The 23,057-nt window shown below is 43.6% G+C and overlaps 1 protein-coding gene across 1 annotated transcript in view; it reads left to right on the forward strand.

Annotated features, from left to right (window-relative positions):
* LOC147706323 (peroxidasin homolog) overlaps nt 1-23,057 on the forward strand; it is a 191,176-nt gene that overhangs the window by 6,472 nt on the left and 161,647 nt on the right. The window contains exon 2 of the mRNA XM_086932802.1: nt 15,809-15,880. Within this exon, the coding sequence (XP_086788928.1) occupies nt 15,809-15,880 (72 nt within the window). The remainder of the gene's footprint in view (nt 1-15,808; nt 15,881-23,057) is intronic.

Here is a 23,057-nt window from a genome sequence, read left to right on the forward strand (position 1 = left end):
CTCTCTCTGTATCACCACCTATGTATCACTTTTTCTCTGTATCTCTGTTTCTCTCTGTATCACCTCTGTATCATTCTGTTTCTCTCTGAACTGGCAATACTGATAGATAGATTACACTGTGTTTCTCTCTAAAGCAAACCTTTCACCATCCACACTATTGATGACACTTTGTTTCTCTTTGTAGCAGTCCCTTTGCGATTCACCCTCCGATCTTGACACTCAGTTTGTCTCCGTATCAATCCCTCAGTCATCCACAATCATAGATGACACTTTTGTTTCTCTCTGTAGCAAACCCTTCCCCATTTGTCCTCAGATCTGACACTCTGTTTCTCTGTGTATCAATCCCTCGCTCATTCACCCCTATAGATGACACTTTGTTTCTCTCTGTAGCAAACCATTCACCTGCAATTCTGACACTCTGTTTCTCTCTGTATTAATCCCTCAGTCATCTACCTTCATAGATGACACTTTTGTTTCTCTCTGTAGCAAACCCTTCCCCATTTGTCCTCAGATCTGACACTCTGTTTCTCTGTGTATCAATCCCTCACTCATTCACCCCTATAGATGACACTTTGTTTCTCTCTGTAGCAAACCATTCACCTGCAATTCTGACACTCTGTTTCTCTCTGTATTAATCCCTCAGTCATCTACCTTCATAGATGACACTTTGTTTCTCTCTACACCAAACCCTTCATCATTCACCCTCACATCTGAAACTATGTTTCTCACTGTATCAAACCCTCAGTCATCCCCATTCATAGATGACACCTTGTTTCTCTCTGTAGCAAACCTTTCGTCGTCCACATTCATAGATGAACTTTGTTTCTCTCTGTGGCAAGCCCTTTTTCCCCATTCACCCTCAGATCTGACACAATGTTTCTCTCTATATCTCTCACTGTAACACCACAGTATTACTGTTTCCCTGTATCTCTGTTTCTCTCTGTATCACCTCTGCATCAAAGTTTCTCTCTGTAAAACCACGGGCAAACCGATAGGTAGATTAGATTTTGTTTTATAGATGACACTTTGGGGGATTTCACAAGGAAGTGGCAGAGAGAGGTGTTAGCCTTCTTGGCTTAACGCCCCTCTCTGCCACTTCGGAAAAGCAAGGCTGCACCATATTCACAAGGACATGGTGCAGCCTTGCTTTTCCCCCTGCGATGGCGCTGAGTTTCACAACTTAGCGCCAGCGCAGGCACCATTGAACCCGAGTGCAAGGGTGTCTGCAAGCAGGGAGGATTGTTTATGTGCAGGAAGGTGTCCCTTCCTGCACATAAACAAACCTCCTAGTATGCTAGTTTGTAACTTACATGTGTGCTGCTTCATGCAGCACACATGTAAGTTACAAAACGGAATTTTTTTTAAAAAAAGGTTTGTTTATGTGCAGGAAGAGACACCTTCCTGTACATAAACAAACCATGTCATTTTGCACTTTCCATGGGCGCTGCACAAGGCAGCACACATGGAAAATGCAAAAACGTGGAGAAATAAAGCATTTCTCCTTGTATCGCCAACTTAAGACCAGGGCTTTTCTGGTCTTAAGTTTGGCGTTAGATCCTATTTACGTTGCCCTTGTGAATAGGGGGCAGCGTCAATATCAATGGATGTTGCTGTGGAACGCCCACCACAACACCCACTGCACGCCCCATTCAGGCTAAAGACAGCGTGAAAGGGGTCCTATTCACAACATGGCTTAACGCTGCCTTGTGAATAAGGCGAAGCCCCTTTCACCACGTAGTGGTGGCGATAGGGACTTGTGAATATGCCACTTTGTTTCTCTCTGTACAAACCTTTAGCCACCCACATGCATAGAAGTCACTTTGTTTCTCTCTGTAGCAAGCCCATGGCCATTCACTCTCCGATCTGACACTCAGTTTCTCTCCATAAAACCCCCTCAGTCATCAGCATTCATAGATGACACTTTGTTTCTCTGAGTAGCAAACCTTTCACCATCCACATTTTTACATGATGCTTTGTTTCTCTCCCTACCAAATTCTTCACCTTTCACCTTCATATCTGACACCCCGTTTCTCTCTGTATCAATCCCTCAGTCATCCACATTCATAGGTGACACTTTGTTTCTCTCTGTACTACTCTCTCAGTCAGATACCATCAGGGCCGATACTCTTAGAGATGCCACTTTGTTTCTCTCTGTAGCAAACCCTTCGCCATTTCATCCATCTGCACTCTGTATCAATCCCTCAGCCATCCACCCTTCTAGATGCCACTTTGTTTCTCTCTCTCTGAGTCATGTAACCTGAGGGTTGAGAGTGACTCTGTTTCTCTCTGCAGCAAAGCCTTCCCTCTATCCTCTGATCTGATACTCTTTTCTCTGTCTCAACCTCTCTGAACTCCTTTGATCGAACACTCTCTTGATGTCGGCATCAGCCTCCCACCCGCCCACTCCTAACAATGACACAATTTGTATGTAAGTGTTCCAATCCCTCAGCCACCCACCCCCCTCTCTGACTGACACGTGTTTCTCTCTCTAGCATTCCCTTAGGCGCCAAAATCTAGATCTAAAAAAAACTGTGTTGACCCCTTCAGCCAAGAATCCCTGCGGAGGACACGTTGTGTATCTTTGCATCAATCCTTCTATCAGGGGGACCACTCCGGGGAGGAAAGGTCTGACTCATTGCGGTACCATCCAGCAAACCCTCATGGAAAATGTTTACATTCTTTAGATAATTTCTTTCGGCTGAGATCAGCTGCAAAAATGTCTGTGAAATGTCCCTGACTTCGCTCCTCGCCCCGTCCGGCTTCCAAGCATTTCTCCCCACGCACCCTGCATCCGCTCCTGCGTTTAGTTGATTCTGTGTTATCTTCTATGTTTACATTTGAATGTGAATGTACGGGGGTCACAGTAGCTCAACATACGTCTGCGTTCGAATGCCGGTCATGGCAGCTGATTGCTCCAAGTATATTAGATGAGTGTGGGGGTCTCACTTCTGAGGGTGGGGGCGAGGGATATGGCTGCTCTGCATTGGTGCCCCCCTTTTCACAAAACCACTAGCTTCCTTTCATCCCACGTACTATCGTCGGCACCTGAGAAATGTATCGAGCAGGAGCGTAGCTATCGATAGTGCGATAGGTGCAGTGGCACCGGGGGGCAGCTGTACCCCAATTATATCTGGTTTTTTTTACAACCTAAGTGGCACAAGGGGTCCTATTTTCCCTTAGAGGCCTCTCACTTCACTGGTATCGAGAGCCACTTTTGGTACAGCTGCTTTTAATTCACTGCCCCCCAAAAAAATGTATATTTGTAAGAACTGCGCCTCTTCCACTCTCTCCTTCTTTGAATCTTATGTTGGCCCTTAAGACTGGACAGAAGCCTGCTTAACTGTCTTCTCTTCAGCACCTGTGGCACACCTGGCTGGCTGCCCATCCGGTTTTCTGGCAGCTCATGGCAGGTATTCGTGTCACCTTAGATATATCAAAGAATCATTTCTTAACGATTCCGCCGCAGTGCTATGGGGCAGGGGGGGTCACGCGGCGCTCACACGCTGGTGACGGAACCGCTCCGTCACGCCCCTCGAGTGAGCTGTGCTTGTGACGGAACGGTTCCGTCAAAGACCCCGCCCGCTCAATAGAACGCGCCGCGCAGGCGCGGCGTGCGTGCCGTGACGGAACCGTTCCGTCACCAGCACAGCCCACCCGAGGGGCGTGGCCGAACGGTTCCGTCACCAGCGTAGGAGGGATTAAAACGTATTCAAGAACAGCCTCATGGTTTTGTTACTTTTTTCTACTCTTTCACCGCTTCTTCCAGCTCCACACAGGAAATTGTAGCTTTTTACATTTCTAAAATGTCCAACATTTGTACATTAGTTTCCTTTCCCTCCGTCTCGAGGTCCTCCACTGTCCTTCCGGGGTCTGAAGCGGAGTCCTTGTCGGCCTCTGATTGGCCTTCTCCTTGTCGAGACTCCTTTTCTGTCTCTGAATGTGAAGTTCCATCTCTCCTCCTGGTGGTTAGGCCTGCAGTTTCTCCGTCAGATCCTCTTCCCTCCACATTGGCTAAAGCCGTCTCCTCTCTAAAGGCCCTTACTTGGTCTCCTCATTTCACCATTCTCTGTCCTCTGGAATCCCTCTCTCTTCTTTTAAGGCTGTGTCTAAACTTCCTCTTCTAGAGAAACCATCATATATTCCTAATGGTCTTTCCAACTGCACATCAATTTCTTTGTTTCTGCTTCTTTATAAAATCCTGGAAAGTATAGCTTTTTTTCCAGCTTTCATCCTTTCTTCATCCTCTATTTCCTTTTACCAGCATGATCTGGATTTCGCTCCCTGCTAGCCCACTGGTGCTGTCTTGCTCTGTTCCCTTATTCTAGCTCCTTTTCTGTCTCCCTTGGGATCGGATGTACATCGTTACAACGCATGCTTTTACAACGCATGCCTTTACGCGAAACTTTTACAACGCAAGTCGTTACAACGACTTGCGTTGGGGGGCGCTGGATAGTGAATAGTTTAATTTACTATTCCAACTCCAGTCCCCGTGGATAGTAGGGAAGGTGTTGGATAGTAAATTAAAACTATTCCCTATCCTAGAGCGCCCCCCAGCGCAAGTCGTTGTAATGACTTGCGTTGTAATGGTTGCGTCATAAAGGTACTGCGTTGTAAAAGTTGCGTTGTAAACGCTGTTCCCCTTGGGATCTGTACTTTCCTGGATTTCTACAAACCTCCATGGGCGCCCATTCTTGGTCTCCTATATAGGTTCCGTCTCTGTGATCAATTCCTCTTCAGTTTGGAGTTCTACAAGGCTCAGTTCCTGACCCACTTCTCATCTCTATCTATCCTATTCTTCTGTTTTCTATAATTTCTGCTCATGGTTTGGAGTTTCATTTCTATGCTGATGGTGCCAAACTCTTCTTTTACTTCATTTCCTATTCTATCTCTCTCTTCAGAACGCGTCTCAACTTTCATATTATCGGTCTAGGTCTGAATGGCTTCTCATTTTCCTAAAACAAACCCTATTAAAATAGATGTTTTACCCTCCCATTCTTTCTTTCCTATTATTCCTCATGTTTCTTTACCACCTTGAACTATTTCCAACTGTACACCTGCCCTGAATCTAGTTTTTTTCCTAATCCCCACTGGACTTTCAACATCACATTGTCTCTGCTGTCAACACTTGTTGTCAAAACTGTTGTTATATTCAACATTTTTAAAATCAAACTTCTTAGTGCTTTTTGCTCTTTGGAATTCCTTCTGCAAATGTTGGTTCTGTCCCATTTTAGTTGCTTCTCATCTCTGTGGCCAAATCGTAAAAGCAGTTATGAGTACAGGAAATAATACTACAGGAGTAATGTTTTGTGTATTCTTACATGACTGTGAGTCGGGCCAGAAATAGTCCAACCCCCTTTTAGTAAAAGTGCATGGTGGGCACAGATCTTTCAATTTTTGCTTGTTATAAATAAATATGACCCAAACTGTCCCATTTTAGATAATTTCAGGCAAATTCACAAAGGCAAGTAAGAGTACCATAGCTGTACTTTTTTTTACGTCCCCTTACATGCTTCGTGGATAGGCGTCTCTGTATGTGGGCTTCTTAAATACCTAACATTCACAGATTTCTTGCTTTCTTTTAAAAAAAAGTTTTTTTAGAGTTTTACATAGCGCAAACTAGACCCGAGACAACGGGTATCAGAGCGATTTACATGAGCACCAGTTTCGTTACAGAAGGACACAATTATTTTTGTTAGGCACGGGGAGATTAAGTGATTTGCCAAGAATCACAGGAAGTTGAGCATCTTTTTTCTCTATCTCCTTTCACTCCAACATAATTGGCTACTATTCTATTTTCAGTGTAAATTTAGATTTTTCTGTCTTGTCTTTAGATGGTATAATTTTTGTGGACTCCCCTTAACCGTGCTCTTTGATTTTGCATTATGGTCCTAGAAGACCTCTGTACTCATCTTCTTTATGTCTGCTATCTGAACCTGGTCCTCAAGGTCCTCCTCCTTGTTTTCGTACTTTCACATTATTAGCTCTTTGTTATGGAATCAACTTCCCTTTGCAGTGAGATCTGCTTCTACTCTGTTGTCTTTTGGGGATCAGCTAAAAGATCATTCACTGACTAATTGTTATCAGTCTTAGCTTTGGCTGTGGTTATATCGTTTTGTAGTAGTATTCTTTCTACAGAACATTAGATAAAAGTGCTATAACATAACAAATTAATAATTATTTCTGTAATTTCCATTCTTTGCCTTTACGGCACCTCTCAGCGGCAAATAGGAGGGTTTTGTGGGTCTCCGGGTGGGACAAGGGGTACAACTAAGTGACAGCTCTTCCGCAATGGTGGAGGAGCATCGCCCCACTGGCTCTGAGCCAGCAGTAGAAAAATAAAAAAATATCTTAGTATTCTTTTTTTTCCATTTTCTGTGTCTGAGCCAGCTTGTGCAGGGCGGGTGGGGCGGGGGCATGGCAGGTGGAGTAGAAGTGCGCATGTGTGTTTGGCCAGCCGTCTCAGGCCGGTCAAACACACATGCCACTTAGGTTTCTCCAGCCTAGCTGTACTGAACAGTCAGACTGGAGAAACCCCACAGACTCCCTGTCCTGAGCGGAGCGTCTTTTCAGTCCGCCTAGGCCAATCCCCGCACTGCTCTCATATGAGAACAGTGCAGGGATTGGATGGGAGTCGTAATGCTTTCCCAGGGACTCCTTGGACAGGAACTTTAGCATGGAATGCGAGGCAGACGGGTGCAGCAGGTAAGTGTTTTTTTTTATGATTAACCCCGCCACATGCTCCCCCCACGTGCTTCCTGCTGGCCCCCTCTTCCCGCCCCCTCTCCCTCACTCTTGTGCACCCTCCACCCACCCCGCCAGTATTTTTAGTGTTGGCCGCCTCTGGTTCAACTGTTTGACATCATCTGGAAGTCTAGGGGATGAGGGCTAGCAGCATTTGTGCAGTGTCTTTAATGTCAATGGACATTTCGCCGCCTGCACTGCGTCGTGCAAATAAACAACGCAACAGATGCAGGTGGCAAATACATAGCAAATTACCCGTCGGCAGGGTAGGATGAAGGATTGCGCCCACAGGGCGGGTAACCCCCGTAAATGAAAAATAACACAAGGCTATAAACCATTGGGCAAATAACTGCGCTTATAGTGCGTCGGTGTTTGCTCCACGGTGAAATATAAGCAAATATGGTTTGTGGTGTTGCTTCTCTCTAACACTAGTATTTTGGCACTCACTGCCCATTCTTCGGATACACAGACTTCAGACACAGCTGTAGCCTCAGATAACACAGACAGTGCAGAGTACAACTTGACGCCGCAGTTAGTTGCTTGGCTTACACTGGTGCAGGGCACACCCCTCAGCCCTCTTGCCAGATTGCGGATGTTGAGATCTGATCATATCCCCAGGCGATCATTGCTATTATTTTGTCAGATTTAGGTTCATCCTTTGGCTGCACTTCCAATTACACATGGCCAGGCCAACACGCATGTGCAAAAGTTTAGGGAAAATGCATAAAGTCTATCTATGCCCCTGACAGAGCAGGATCTGTAAATTGATACTTGTAGAAGTGTGGCTCAGGGGTTAGAGGCGGCAGACCCGGAAGCTGAGATCGGCCCTGGACCAGGGTTCAATTCCCCGCCTCGGCGGGTCTTGGGCTAAAAAAATTCCACGGGCTCGATAATTCTTGCTCCGGTGCCTTCTCGACTCACGGGTTAACACTCTGCGACTCTGGGCAATAGCTTGCTTAATCTCCACAACGTCCCCTCGCGGCGGGATGCCTGACTTTCACCTTGTGGATACCCTGCTGGGATTATCTCACAGGGGAATACCAGGACGGGTTCCCTAAGCAAGCGCTGGGAAACCCACTGCGGGTAGCTGTGCGCTATATAAGCTCAAATACATTTACATTTATAGCACACTAATCACCCGCAAGGGTCTCAAGGCGCTTGTACGAATACCGCTGTGGAACCCATCCTGGCTTTCCCTGTGAGGCGTCCACTCCTGGGCACCCCCAAGGTGGAGGCCAGGCATCCTTGGTGTTGGGGGGGCCGTTGTGGAGATTAAGCAAGCTATTGCCCAGAGTTGCAGAGTGGGACTCCATGATTGGAATAGGCACCGAGGCGAGAATTATCAGGTCTGTGGAATTTTGAGCCCAAGACTCGCCGAGGCGGGGAATTGAACCCTCGTCCCGGTCTAGACCTCTGCATCAGGGTCTGCCGCTCCAATCATTGAGCCACACTTCTCCACTGAGTGTCTTTGGCATACATTTATAGCCAGTAGCCACCTTCATATAAGAGTGCAGTCTGTGGACCTACATGGACATCAAACAGGTCTGGAGACAGAGAGGGTTCTTGTGGCACCTCCAGTAAGCCAGAGCAAAGGTCCATAAAAAAAATAGCTTGTGCAACTAACTGTCTTGGTATGACACGGCAATATGACGTTCCACGCAAAGGCAGAGCCTGAGTGGCCTGAACACGTGTATATTTATTCCTTTATAATATACTACACCAAAGTGTAACTGTACCCTTTTTGCTATTTACTTTTTCATATTTTGCTATTCACCATTTCAGAGTCTATAGTTGCACCAAGGCATAGTCTTATACATTTGCATCTCGTCAAATCAGTGACTCGAGCTTCCTACTATAGAATTTTGGTTTGTAAATTTTCTACTAGTAACTTTGCATATAAACCTAGAGGTGCCCACCACCTTGGTGCACATCTCACTATAGGAAGCCACAGGGAAAATTAATAAAATATATTCTTCTTTCAAATAAATCCATAAAAAGATTTAATGTAAAATATAAATCAATTGTAAAATGTTATTTTCAACCCAGAAACTCTTAAAATAAAACGTTAAAGCAAATTATTTTACAATTTGTATGCGCATTAAAATTTTTAAATATTTCAATTTTTTAAATAATGTTTATAGAATAGTTTAAACATTTTCCACCTTTACTAACATTTTTCTTTTTCTTTAGTACATAAATGATTTTGTTACTAATTCTGTGTTTAGATAAATGTATATTAATTTTAAATCTTTAATAATTTAATTAATTCATTTGGAGTGTTATATTATTACCCCACTGCCATTGTTTTCTTTGGGAGTATGTTACAGAACCCATGGGATGCCACGTGATGACTTACTCCAAGGCAGGGCTGTGGTAGATTTACATATGTTTTGACAAACGTAGGGCTGTAGTCACTTTAGAAGAAAGGTTTGGTAATAGCAATGGTTTTACTCTTTTTGGGGTATGTGTTTTTATTAACATTTCCCTCCATAAACCATTCCTTAAATTTCCCTAAACTTTCTTAGCATAATATGGCAATATGCCGTTCCACACATAGGTAGAATCTGAGGGGCCTATACACGTGTATATTTACTCTCCAAGGAGTAACTCTACCCTTTGTGCTATTTGCTATTTCCAATTTTGCTGTTCACAATCTCATAGTATTCAGTGTAAGTTACACCAAGGCGTAACCTTATATGTCTGCATCTCCACAAATCAGGGACTTAAGTCTCCTAGAATATAATTTACAACTGTAAAGTCGCTGCTAGTAACTTTGCACATGTAGCTGGAGATGCCCACCACCTTAGTGCATATCTCCCTACAGGAAAGTATAGAAAAAATTAACAAGTGATTAATTGTCCCTTAACCCTTCCCATGTAGGAGTAAGAATTCTCAATTTTCCAGCCGTACCCCAAGCCCTTCCCGAAGTTACTATTGAAATATATGTCAAGGTGAGCAGAGATCCGCAGAGGAAAGATTGGAGAGGTGGAGGCATTTTGTAGTATATTGTAGCATTACTTTCATACTACTGTATGTGCTACAAATTGCAGGTTGATAAAAGATCCCTGACCAGAGGCATAATGCAAGTCATTGTAGCCCCTGTGATACAGGGCGGGGGGGGAACCCTCTATTGGGCCCCAGCCCTTCAAGGGGTCCTCATTCAGCCCAAGGTCAATTAATATCTGTGAGATATGGGAAACTCGAGAGCACCTCATCACATTCTCCAGAGGGAGCTCCAATATTTTGGGATTGCACACTACCCCTGACATTCCTGCCTCTCTCAGACCCCCTGGGGTAATGGTATTATGGTCAACAGTGTGAAAACGTCTCACAAATCTAACAGAATGAGTTCCTTGAAATCGCTAACATCTGCTAAAATGTTTCAGTCAACCCAAGAGGTTGAAAGCCGCTCTGAAAGATGTCCAGGCAAATATTTCCTTACACACAGTTCTCTTTAGTCATGCCTCTTTCCCAAATTTTCAAGGGGATTAGTAGAAAAGCTGTTAGTGTCAACCTAGTGAAAGCTGCTTTTTATAACAAGGGTGCTACCACCACTTGTTTCACCTTATTCGTAACTACCCCAAGTGTTGAGGAACTGTTAATAGCCTCCAAAACACTGGCACCAAATTCTCGAATACAAATCCCTTTCACAAGACTAGACAAGCACGGACCTGGGCTTCATGAGGCCCGACACGTCATCAAGTAGATGCAGTATATGTTTAAGATTCTGCATCATCTAAACAACATCAAATTATGCCTCTCAAGTGGGAGTTGCTACTGAGCTGTCTTGTACAGGAAATACCCTGAAAAAGAAGTACCTTCCAGATTCCAACATGGAGAAGCGTTAGCTCTTTTAGAACAAAGTAAGGTCTTGTGCCAAGATTTCCTTTCCATAGTTTCTTCATATAGAAATATGGGAGGAGTTACCTTTGCTTTGGTATTAATTAGTACTTCTTTATGGATATTAGGATCACAGTTTTATCTAAGTTTGAACTCAGGTCTGGACTGATGACGCCAGTGATGTGTGGTTCTTGACATGTTCTTTCTAAGACTCTTGACTGAAGCACAACGCAAGTCCAAAGCAACTAATCACATGCATGTTTTGAGGCACTTGTATCCAAATGCATCCAGTTTAAGTGTCTTTTTAGGCACTATGAGGGCCATTCTCCCCCAGAGGCAGCCATGATGTCAATAAGGTGTTTGCGTTCAAATTCCATTGGTTCTTACAAAGCCGCCTGTCCTGAGGACCTCTGGGTGTTATTATATTTACTCCTAATGTGAAAAAGGAGGTTCCTATGTCATTCCACCAGTCCATTGATCCTCTGTCCTTACCACCTGACATTCCTCAATGGTGTGACACCACAATGCATTTTTAACCCCTTCAATGCTGATGACGAGCTCAGCTCGTCATCAGCCATGGTGATCGTGTGCTGATGACGAGCTGAGCTCGTCATGTAACGCGGCTTTTGCAAAAAAGCCGCGTAGCGCAAAAATAACCCCCGCACGCATGTGGTTAAAGAACAGAATGTAAAATTGGGATCAAAAGACTGTATTGACATCAAAGAGGAAGCGCTTCTGTCATGGACAGATAGCAGCGACAGTTCAGTCAGCAGCAGTATGTGCTTCCCTTACATATAACCTTGGCAACGGCAATGCAGGCTTCCCTTACAGACAGAACAGGTACAGCACAGGCAGCAGCAGTGTGTGGTTCCTTCACTCAAAAAACTGGTACAGGGCAGTGTGTGTGGACGACCCCGGACCCGGCGGCTGGTCTCTGTCTCAGGAGGTTCTGGCACACAGCGCTGTGTGTAAACCTGCAGTGATGTGTTGTATGTATGGAAAACAAATGTAAGCAGCACCATATGTATAAAGAGTTGTGTAAGGGTTGTGCTATGGTGCAGAGGTGAGTCAGCATTACCTTGCTGGAGCATGTAATCGAGATACACCCTGCAGTAATAAAGTTAACAAGAGGACAACAAGTCAAGGGTGTACTGCTCAAAAATGTGTAATTTTCTGAAATATGTAAAATGCAATATTACATGATTATTCCGGTGGACCCTTGCATGTGTCTGCTTCCATTTAGTGTTAGGATTTAATGCAAAGTCAGATCACACTACTTTAGTAGGAGTGGCTTTGATTGAAAACCAATGAGTGTTTGCACTCTTTCCACCCATTTATCCTGGCTTTCCGTTGATCATAGCGGGTTGGTGCTTTGCGTTGCAGCGTAGTTTTAGACCATTGTTCTAGTGCTTAATATGAAGAAAAAAAATAAGTGTTAGGGCTCTCGCCAGGAAGCCACTACAGCTTGCACCATACATTGCTCCTGCTAGTGCTGCCAATGATAGTAATAACACAACTACTAACCATAACACTCCTACAAATGTGACAATCAGACTATTCTAGGCCCCCAAAGCTGTAAGAATGGCGTGGGCGCAGGTAATAGTAATTTTTAATGTATATTGAATAAATAATTAACTGTTCTTGTGCTTATCTCTAAATTAGCTAAACAGCGCCAACTTGTGGCAGATTGTCACAAGCGCCGGTGTTGAAAATTAAGTGCTGGTGCCAAGCACCGGAAACCACCGGCCCAAATTAAGCACTGCTATGTTCATGTCAACTTTAAGCATAAAAATATTTTGCACGCAAAGGTTCATCAGTGATGCCGCTTGTGCCGCAAAATGCTGATTTACATTACACAAGCGCTCCCCTAAAGGTATTTTCAATCTATTCCTAGTTATCCTACCTTGGTGGAGATCTTACTTGCACACTGGGGAGCTCACAATGATCCTTTCACAGACTCTCTGAGTTCGTAATCAGGCCTTGCCATTCCTTTCAGTGCCGGTGGGCTATTTATTTAAATAGCACCTGGCCCAGGGTTGTCTTTCTAGTGCCAACAAAAATAATGCATCTTTACAAAGGCAAAGTGTTATGAATTTCACTGTAATGCCATGGAAAACTGAACACATGGGCCCCAGTAGCAAGTTGAGAAGGGCAGTATAAGCGGGTGGGATACTGCTCACCCTATCATAATGGGCACAGTGTTCCCGTATGTAGATTCCCATATGCCGAAACAACAGACCCAAAATAAAACTGGTAAAATCACATTGGCTTTGGACTGCAAGTGTAAGAGCCCGCTGCCTTGCCCCAAACAACCCCTTTCCAAGGCACGGGGAGCATGCAAGGACCCTACCTGCCACGCCCTCCTGTACTCTCCGCGAAACTCCACTATCTGTTCTGCCCCAGTGCCCCACTCTCATTTAGCACCAGCTCACAATAGGTAGTAAATGAGAGCATTACTTCCACAGAAAGAGAAATACTGTGTGGAATTTCTCCTGGAAAATACTGGTATGCTTGGTTATTCCCCATTCAATGGAAATTTACTCATAATTAAGGTTCCCTGTTTTCTGTTTTTACTGATTTTTTACAGATAAATACAGACAGAAAACCATTTATTTTCTTGCCTGTGTTTATTTTTAAATGTGGATAAAAACTAAAATTATTTGCTTTTTCAGTGATACATTTTCCCATGACTGCCAGACCAATAACTGTGTGGATTGATAACTAAGGGAGTTAAAAATGAAAGGGATTTTAGTACAGAAGCTTAAACAGCAGTAGAGATGCACAAGGATGATACTGAAATGTGCATATTTTCATTCAAGTGCATTGATTTATCTTCTGTGGGTGTTCATATCACTGAAACCTGGCAGGCATTCAAGCATGAATGCATATTTATTGGTTAAATAAATGTGGAAACATACCAGTTTCAGCTTTATTTTTTCCACAATACCCATAATAATTATAGGTAAATATAGATAAAGTTGACAAAAAATAAATATGAATAAATACAGATGGAAATGACTAAAAAAATCAATACTTTAAAAACGGTAGCCCTACTCATAATAAGTGGTTTTAGGCTTGGAGATAGCGTCCAGAAACTGTATATTCCAACCACCCAATGGGCCCGATTCACAGAACTAACTTAAGACAAAATCCTAAACTTACTACCATTTTCGTATTCACAGAAGGCACTTACTCATTTCGGTATTCACAGAAGTTAGGAGTCCTAACTTTAGGACTTCTAAATGCCTTCTGTGAATACCGAAAGTTGTAAAGTTAGGATTTTTCTCAGTTTAGGAGCAGTAGAGTTAGGACTCCTAACTTTAGGTCTCCTAAATGCCTTCTGTGAATACGGAAAGTCTTAAAATTAGGATTTTTCTCAGTTTAGTTTTAGTAAAGTTGAGAAAAATCCTAATTTTAAGACTTTCGGTATTCACAGAAGGCATTTTGGAGTCCTAAAGTTAGGACTCCTAACTTCTGTGAATACCAAAATGAGTAAGTGTCTTCTGTGAATACCAAAATGAGTAAGTGCCTTCTGTGAATACGAAAATGGTAGTAAGTTTAGGATTTTGTCTTAAGTTAGTTCTGTGAATCGGGCCCTGTGTCTCTGCACCTAGAAAATACTTTCTCATAACCAGGGCCAGGAATATCGAAACAAGCAGTGCAGAATTTCAATATTTATTTTAAAACATACACATACAGTGCTTCTGATAGATACCATTTAAAGTAAATAAGTTAGGATCAAACAGGTTACTTTGACCTGAACGATGTGCCAAGTTTCTTCAGTTGTTTCTGCGTGCCCGGGTCAGAATAGCACACCTGCAGCATCTGTTTAAATAAAAAGATAATCGGAGTCCTTAGACAACAACATCTAGAAGCTGTGATGCAGGTAGACAAAACAAAATGCTGCTGAAAAGAGGGAAGAATCCACAGAGTTTACACATCCAGCCAGCTGCTGTGCTCCCTGTGGTTGAACTCCTGCTGTAGGCAGGGCTAGAAGTCTGCACTGCTTGTCCTGTGATCAGGAGTCCTTTGAGTCTGAGGATGAGCCTCTCACAATAGGAGATAAAACGTCCTTATCTGTCAAATTCAGCCTGCTGGCAAGACGGGATTATGCCATCTTGAGTCTAGCCAGTCAAGAACTTAGGCCTTAAAAATATTTATTGTGTAGGCAGTTAAAACAACAGAAAGAAATTCAGTGATAATAAAATATATTAAAAGAACTGTTCATTACCACCAAAATTACAGTATGTGCAAACTCTAATTTGAATCATTCAGCCTTGGTTCAGAAGTTCTGAGGCCTGACATCTCATAAACAGAAAGTAAAAGACTGGTTAATCAGGGGTAATCGCTTCATCTGCGTTGTGGGCGTTTCAGGCAAATACTACAGCTGTGGCAGGAGCAACAAACACCAGCCCATGCAGCCTGACCCTTACTTACAAATTTCAAATATCTGACAATACTGCTGCTTAGCTAAAGATCTTGCCAAGAAATCAACTAACAACAAAATCTTGGATTGTACTCATTGCCAAGATATGAAATATTGGTCTAAGCAACCACTTTCTCTCCTTATTTAGACTTTTGAAAAACCATAATAAATGAGCAACTGTGGCGATCTGACTATCAGTAGTTATACAGTATGGGCAGTAACTAGGAAAGATTCCCTCATATGTAGACTAGAATGTATATAGCATAGAACACAGCAGTATAAGCTTCCCTTGCATAGATACTAGAATGCACACAGTTCAAACAGCAAACGTGAAAGATTCTTTCCCCTGCAAACAACGAACTGGTATTCATAGATCATGGCCTTCAGCAGTGCAAGCTTCCCCTGCAAACAACGAACTGGTATTCATAGACCATGGCCTACAGCAGTGCAAGCTTCCTTCACAACACTGGATCTTACATTGCATGGGCTACAGGTGCCCAAACTTTCCTCATACATGCAGAACAGTTTGAGGGTATAAAAGAATGAAATGCAATGTCAGTAGGGGCGTGAAAGTAACAGGTCATGTATCATCAATGTCCAAATAATAAATGAATGATCACAACCTGATAGTTCAACCAACATCTTAGAGAACGATGCATTTGCAGAAAACAAAGTGGAACTTAGGTAAGGTCAAGGTGTGTAGGTCTCTCTGCCTCTGGGTAGAGCTGTTTCATATATTCTGTTTCTTTAGATGTCACTTATCTGATAGTTGGTCTCATTATTTGTTCTATTTTATTTCAGTGATTTGCGCTTTAACCGCATCAGAGACATTCACCAGGAAACCTTCAGCAAACTCAAGAACCTCAACACACTGTGAGTACAGAATGGGTTATCAGTTCACTTTATTGATTTCTTCTTCATTTATTTGCGATTTTCTTATAGCGCCATGAGTCTTCTTGCAGTTACTGCACAGCGCTAAACTATACATTGAGTAGTATACAGCAAGTGCAGTAATACTGATGTGCACTTTAGTACATTGCATTCCAGTCATTGACTTTTCAATAGAAAGAAACAGAAACATAATTAATTTCTCTCTTCCTCTGAATGTTTTTTATATCTTTCTCATCAATGGTACTGTTATTGACCTATCCAATTGATTGCAACAATGGGCTGTAAAGGGTAGGCCGGGTTAAGTGGAGGAGTGTGGCTCAATGGTTAGAGCGGCAGACCTTGATGCAGAGTTCTGGCCAGGGACCAGGGTTCGATTCCTGCCTCGGGGGTCTCTGGCTCATAAATTCCGCTGACTGGATATTCTCGCCTCAGTGCCTATTCTAATCATGGGTCCCACGCTGCAACTCTGGGCAATAGCTTGCTTAGCCTCCACAACGGCCCCCTACAGCGCTGGGGATGCCTGGTTGCACCCCGGGGATGCCCAGGAGTGGACATTTCACGGGGAAAAGCCAGGACGGGTTCCCTAGCGGTATGAGTACAGTGCCAGGACACACTGCTTGCCGGGATATCAGTGCGCTTTACAAATACGTCTACATTTTAAGACTTGTCCCAATGACTACTCAGACCCAGTTCCATCTTCCCACTTTTTAGACAGCTTTGATCAGCCTAAAAATCACCTAACCCAGTGGCGGCGTGCAATCTTCATAAGTGAAGGAGCTCAATATATGCCATAATTTCACTCCAATTTATTCTAAATTTGCCTTGAGAGTTGGCCATGTTTTAAAAATTACCTTCATTATGCCAATACCAGCATTTTGCTATGGGTACCCCATATAGTAGTAATTACCCACAATTTTACATACCAGAATGTTACCATTACTATTGTCCAACATCATGGATGGCCCATATCTCCAAAATTACCTCCAGTATTTTAGAGGCAATCTTTTATCACAGTTTGCTTCACCCAACCCGCTTACTTGTCAACAATGCGCCATGGCTGCCATTTCTAAGGCAAAGAATTGTCTCCAGTATGCCAGCACCAGCCTTTTGCCATTGGTGTCCCTTTTATATCACATATTTCTTCCAGTATTTCTGCATTTTTTCACACAGGCCATGCCAAGAATTACTTTGTTTGTCGTGGCCTGCATTTTGCCATGTGAGACCTATCTTATGGCGTGAATTACCTCCAATGTGCCAGTGGCAGCATGTTTATTTATTTTATTTATTTTTGGTGTTTTGTATAGTGCGAACATGACCCAAATATTTGGGTGTCCGAGCGCTTTACATTTCAATCACTTTTAAAATTATCTTGGGTGTCGCCATAATTTCAGAATTATATTGAGTATGACATGGCCAGTGGCAGACTCAGAAACATAAACATGCAAATAAACACACTCTTACTCACTCACTCACTCACTCTCACTCATACTCCCTCTCACTCATACTCCCTCTCACAATAACTCTCTTCCCTTCTCCCATTGTAACTCACACTCTCTGACTCATTCTCACTCCCACTCACAGTTACTCGCCCACAAATATATGCCTACTCACTGATTCTCACTCTCACTTACAAACACACGCACTCACCCTTTCACAATCAATGACTCTGGGCCCAGGTGCAACTGCACCTGCTGCTCCATTGATAGCTACACACCAAATGCTCTTCCACACCCTTTCGCAATCTCCAATCACTAACTCCTTATAATGCACTCTCACTCCTTCACCCACTCCCTCGCACTAACTTACACTTATTCATAGACTCTCTCAAACTCAGATTTCCACTCATGTTCACTGTCATTTACTCTCAAATACATTCACATGCACCTTAACTCAAGCTGAGTCTCTGAGGTGCACTCTGACAGGAATATTATGCAGATCTACTGTGCTGCCTGAGTATGCACAGTATGTTTGCTAAATAAAATGGATTGTACTAGTGTGAGTAGACAGTGGTTGAAGTACGCCCCTCAGACATGCGCAATCCAGACATCCAGCTATTAGAGAACTACATTGGCTTCCGGCAGCCAAGCGAATCTAATTTAAGTCCTTAACATTAGCCTTTCGGGCATTTCGTGGAATGTGCCCTTGCTATTTGAAGCAGAGGCTAGGTGTCTACAGGCGGGCGCGTGCTTTGAGATAACATTCCCAGAAATTACTTTGCATTCCACGAGTGAAGAAAACCCGGGAGGGTGTAAGATCTTTTATGTTTGGAGTGTCCAAATTATGGAACTCCCACCCTAATTCCTTGCATCAGATTTCCTCTGAAACATAATTTAGGAAGGCAGTTAAAACATGGCTTTTTAACCTAGCTTAATCCTATGTGACTTGTTCACTGCTGTCTCCCGACTTTCACCTGTCGCTCTAGCGCCGAGACACCTCTTTGGGATGGTTGTTTGCACTCAATAAATGACTGTATTATTATTATTATTATTATTATTATAGAGTTGTAATTTGAAACAACGCTGTAGGCTGGATCTTGCTTCATCCCCCCCCCCCCCTCTCCTGTCATAAGGAGCCAGTAGAGGTGGCCGAGAGGGCTGACCTGCTGCATTGACAATGTTCATGAAAACATCAAACTCCTGTTTTCATGTACCATGTTCAGTTAACTCTTTAGTAGCAGAGGCAAGGGGGGGAGAGTGGTGCCTCAAAGGGGGCAGGGCTATGCCCTTTAACCGCTGCTGACTAGCGGGGCTACGAGGAAAAGGTTTGCGGTCAGACCTTTCAAAGTGTCAAGAGAATGCAAGACCCACCTTCCCATCCAAATCTACTGCTGATGGCAAGAAACTGGGCCAGGCCTAGGGTGGACCTCTGGCACTGGACCACGATGGATGAGGGCTCCTGTTCCATTGGCACTCCAGGCCCCTCCCCTTCTACAGGCAGTCCGGTTGGCAGGGCCACTGGAATTATGCAGCACAGGAGGACCAATTTATGCAACAGTGTTAAATAAACTGTGACTTAACTGTGCCCAGAAAAGAAAAAAAGTGGCAGAATGCAACACATTCCATGGCGGTGATTTGCTATTTTGTTATTTTAACAGCGACTACTAATGTCTGGGCATGCCTGGGTTATTTTAGTACTTGATTAATACTGAATACAGCAAACAGTAACTGAAAGTAACCAGCTAACTTATGCAAACGTTTCGCCACTGTGTGTCACTACTTGTCTCTATTTTTTAGTAACTTTTGATCTGTTTGAGACAGAAACACATTTATTTGCTGAAATCTGTAATTACTGAGCAGATGGTGGATTATGTGCCAAGTGCTGTAAATCCACAATTATTTAGAACTTCCAGAATTGTATAATTTCCGGTGCCCTACAAATGGGATATGATGGAGGTTGGTTACTTGGGACAGATGGGTAAATAAAGAGGTGTAATAAGTTTTGCTGATATGTGCCTTGCATCATATGCCTTGCTTTGACTGGTGGAAGGACTTGTTTAAGATTTGTATGCCCAAATTATATACACAGGTAAACAATGTAATGGCCTAGAAGAAAAGGCACTTCAAGGCTACAAAAGCAATAAAGTGGCATGGGAGCAGAGCAGAGTACCTGCTCCTGAATTAGCTCAACCTTTGGTGGACAAAAACTGGGTAGCCTGACTGTGTGCTTTATCACAATAATATGTAATAAATTGTGTCATGCAGCAATAAAGAGTGCAAGATGTAGTACCACTATGTCATCATATGCAGTAAAGATAGGTATGTTTAATTTACTATTTTTAATTTCACATCTACGTGCCTTGATTATATCACAAAGCTTCATAGATGTGGAGTTAAGAATTGAAAAAAAAGTATCTATCTTCAAGGTACATAGAAGTAGATGTTTGCGATGTAGTATTAGTTGGTATCATGCACTCGACATTGCTGCCACATATTTCAACATAAAATTCTCACACAGGCCAGGGAGTCGTGGGAAGCCACAAATGATGGGCATGACTTCTTTGTGCACATATTGGGCGCTATTCACAGAAGTATTTTTGTCCATAAAAGTATGTTTATGGCAAACAATTCCTCATTTACTCCTGCCTTATATTCACAAAAGGTTTATTTGAAGGTGCGAATGGATTTAGAAATGTAGATATTTCCACCACGAGTGCAAAGAAATTTGCATTGGTAAATCCCAGGTGGCAAGAGAGTGTTCTACAACACAGTTTGCCTTGTAAATATGTGAATGCCCACAAACTCTGATTTGACTATCTCACCCTGGAATTGCTCAGAAATGTACTCCAGACAATGATTTCCAGGATGAGGCACGGGGTGGATCATCACCACATTTAATGGGAGATATAGGAAAAATGCACACTTTGAAGTCCGGATGTCCTTCAGATCCGTGCCCTGCAAAAACGTTCTAGGACATTGTAGAGATCCTAAATCCTGCGATGAATTTGGTTTTGAACTCCTCATTGCAACAGGGGTTGGTTCCTGGCCACTGGAAAAGGGCCAAAATCATCCCCTTGCTGAAGATGCCTTCTGCCGACCCCAAAGTGGCTGCAAACTACAGGTCCAACTCACTGCTGCCATTTCTCTCAAAACCCATGCAGAAATGTTAATTTACAACTGACTGAGTATGTAGAGGCTAACCATATTCTCCAGGATAGTCTGGTTTTAGGACTAATCTCAGTACTGAAACAGCTTTACTGGAAGTCTCTGAAACTATAAAAGGGCAACTGGATGGTGGAGGAAGTGCTGTGTTGATACTTTTAGATCTTTCCGCAGCTTTCGATACCGTGCCCCATGACCGGCTTTTGCTAAATCCATCGGATTGTGGCATCAGGGGCACAGTACTTAAGTGGTTTGACTCCTTCCTTGCTGACTGACATCAAGAAATCTGCCCCCCCCCCCCTTTTTCGGCCTCCATCCGTCCAATGAAGGTGGGAGTCCCGCAGGGGTCCATTTTGAGTCCATCACTTTTTAACATGTATGTGGCCCCTCTTGCTCTTTTAGTTGAGTTGCACGGTGATAAGATAGTGTCCTACGCCGATGAAACTTAACTGCTATTCATGCTTGATAAATGTTGTGATTCAATTGTGAGAAGATAAACATCTGTCTGTCGAAAGATTTCTCTTGGTTGCAGCTCAATCAACTGAAATCCAACCCTGAAAAATCAGAGATTATCTTTTTTGGCTGTCCTCCTTGTGAATCATGACTCAATTGGTGGCCTGGTGCCATGTCTCCTCCTGCGGCCCCTGTAAGTGTTGTGAAAAACCTAGGGGTAAAGTTAGATAACACCTTAACCATGAAAGCCCAAATTCAGGCTGTTGTTGGTACGTGCTTCCGCATATTGAAAATGCTAAAAAACGTCCTTCCTCTGCTGCCTGTTGAGCACCGGAAAACAGTAGTGCAAGCCTTGGTCACTTCCAGGCTTGACTATGGTAATGTACTGTACTTGGGTCTTTGAGATACATACTGAACCGCTTGCAGGTGGCTCAGAATGCTGTGGCCAGAGCTATTCTTATGGTGGGACCCAGAGCACACATGTCCACTCATCTGAAAACTCTACACTAGCTCCCAATACGCAGAAGGATCTAGTTTAAGGCATTGGTCTTGGCGTTTCGGGCCTTTCACCGCACAGGTGCTGTTTACCTTAGGGGTCGGGTACAACATTATGTGCCACATCGTGCCCTGAGGTCCTCTGGACAAGCCTTGATACTTACTCCTAAATGTTCTCACTCACGGGCAGGCGGACGCCCTTTTCAAGTACTGGCCGCCCGCCTATGGAATAGGTTACCCCTTCATCTTAGGTTAGTTCAAGGCCTACTTACTTTTAGGAGACATCTAAAAACTTGGCTTTTCCCGACATAACGCCCATGTTTGCTGTAGTGCGACTGGTGTGAACTCTGATTTTTTTTGTCTCTAATTGGTGGTCCTGTAGCGCCGGGACACTCTGTTGGAGTAGCCAGGCGCTTTATAAATACCACTTTTCATTTAATTTAATTTCAAAAGAGGTTCCACCAAGGGGAATAATGTTTCCACCACATAGAAAGCGTTTACTTTTATAATGTGATGTCACAGTGATGTGAACTCAGGTGGTATCAGCCGGCCCGACAACTGAGATCCAGCAATTCCAATTTTCTGTGCATCCAGAAAATACGGAAGGCACGTGATGGCGGTAGAGCCTTTTCCTATCTGGCAGCTAGCCATTGGAATATGCTTCCACAAAATATCAGGTCCTGTGGTGACTTAACCAACTTTAAGAGACTGTTGAAGACATTGTTATTGTTATTGTTATTTTTGATTTGTAGCGCGCTCAATCACCTACAGGCCTCTAAGCGCTCGGGAATCGATGGTAAACAACAACTTTAACAATACAGAGGGCATCCACTAGCCTAGGTGGCTCATAGGGCTCTCCTAAATAACAGCGTTATCAGCCCCTTTCTAAAACGTAGGAGGTTTCCTTCCTTACGTAGTGGCTCAGGTAATGTGTTCCATAGGTGAGGAACCAGCACCGAAAAAGCTCTTCCGACCTTGTGGCAAGTTTGTACCGAGGGCAGACTAGTAGCTGAGAGTCTGAGGATCTGAGAGCTCTCTTTGGGCTATACACTGCCAGACGGTCTTTAATGTATGCGGGCGCCATGCCATAGATGGCTTTATGGGCTATGCACAAGTTTTTAAATTCCACTCGCTCCTTAATAGGGAGCCAGTGGAGACTTTGTAGCAGGGGAAATGCTTTAGTGCGTCTTGGCAGTCTGAAGATAAGACGTGCAGCGTCATTCATCACCACCTGTAGCCTATTTGTCAGGGTTTTTGGTAGGCCAAGGTAGAGGGCATTTCCATAATCTATACGTGAGATCACAATGGCTGCGACGATGGAACGTAGCATAGATTGGGAAATGATAGGCACTAATTTCCGTAACTGTCGGATAATATTAGTACAGCTGCCCACTACTGAGGAAATTTGGTTGACCATAGAGAGGTCACAGTCCAATTTGATCCCCAGGCTCTTCACGTTCAGGCTGGGTTTTGGGGCTGGACCTAGCTCTGCGGGCCAGTAGAGGTCACACCATGGTGAGGTGGCAGATGAAATCACCAGCACCTCAGTCTTATCTGGGTTGATTTTTAGGAGGTTTCCTGTCATCCACTGGACCGTGTGTCTCAAGATATTC

Source organism: Lissotriton vulgaris, chromosome 7 (assembly GCF_964263255.1).
Source record: "Lissotriton vulgaris chromosome 7, aLisVul1.2, whole genome shotgun sequence".
Lineage (NCBI taxonomy): Eukaryota > Metazoa > Chordata > Amphibia > Caudata > Salamandridae > Lissotriton > Lissotriton vulgaris.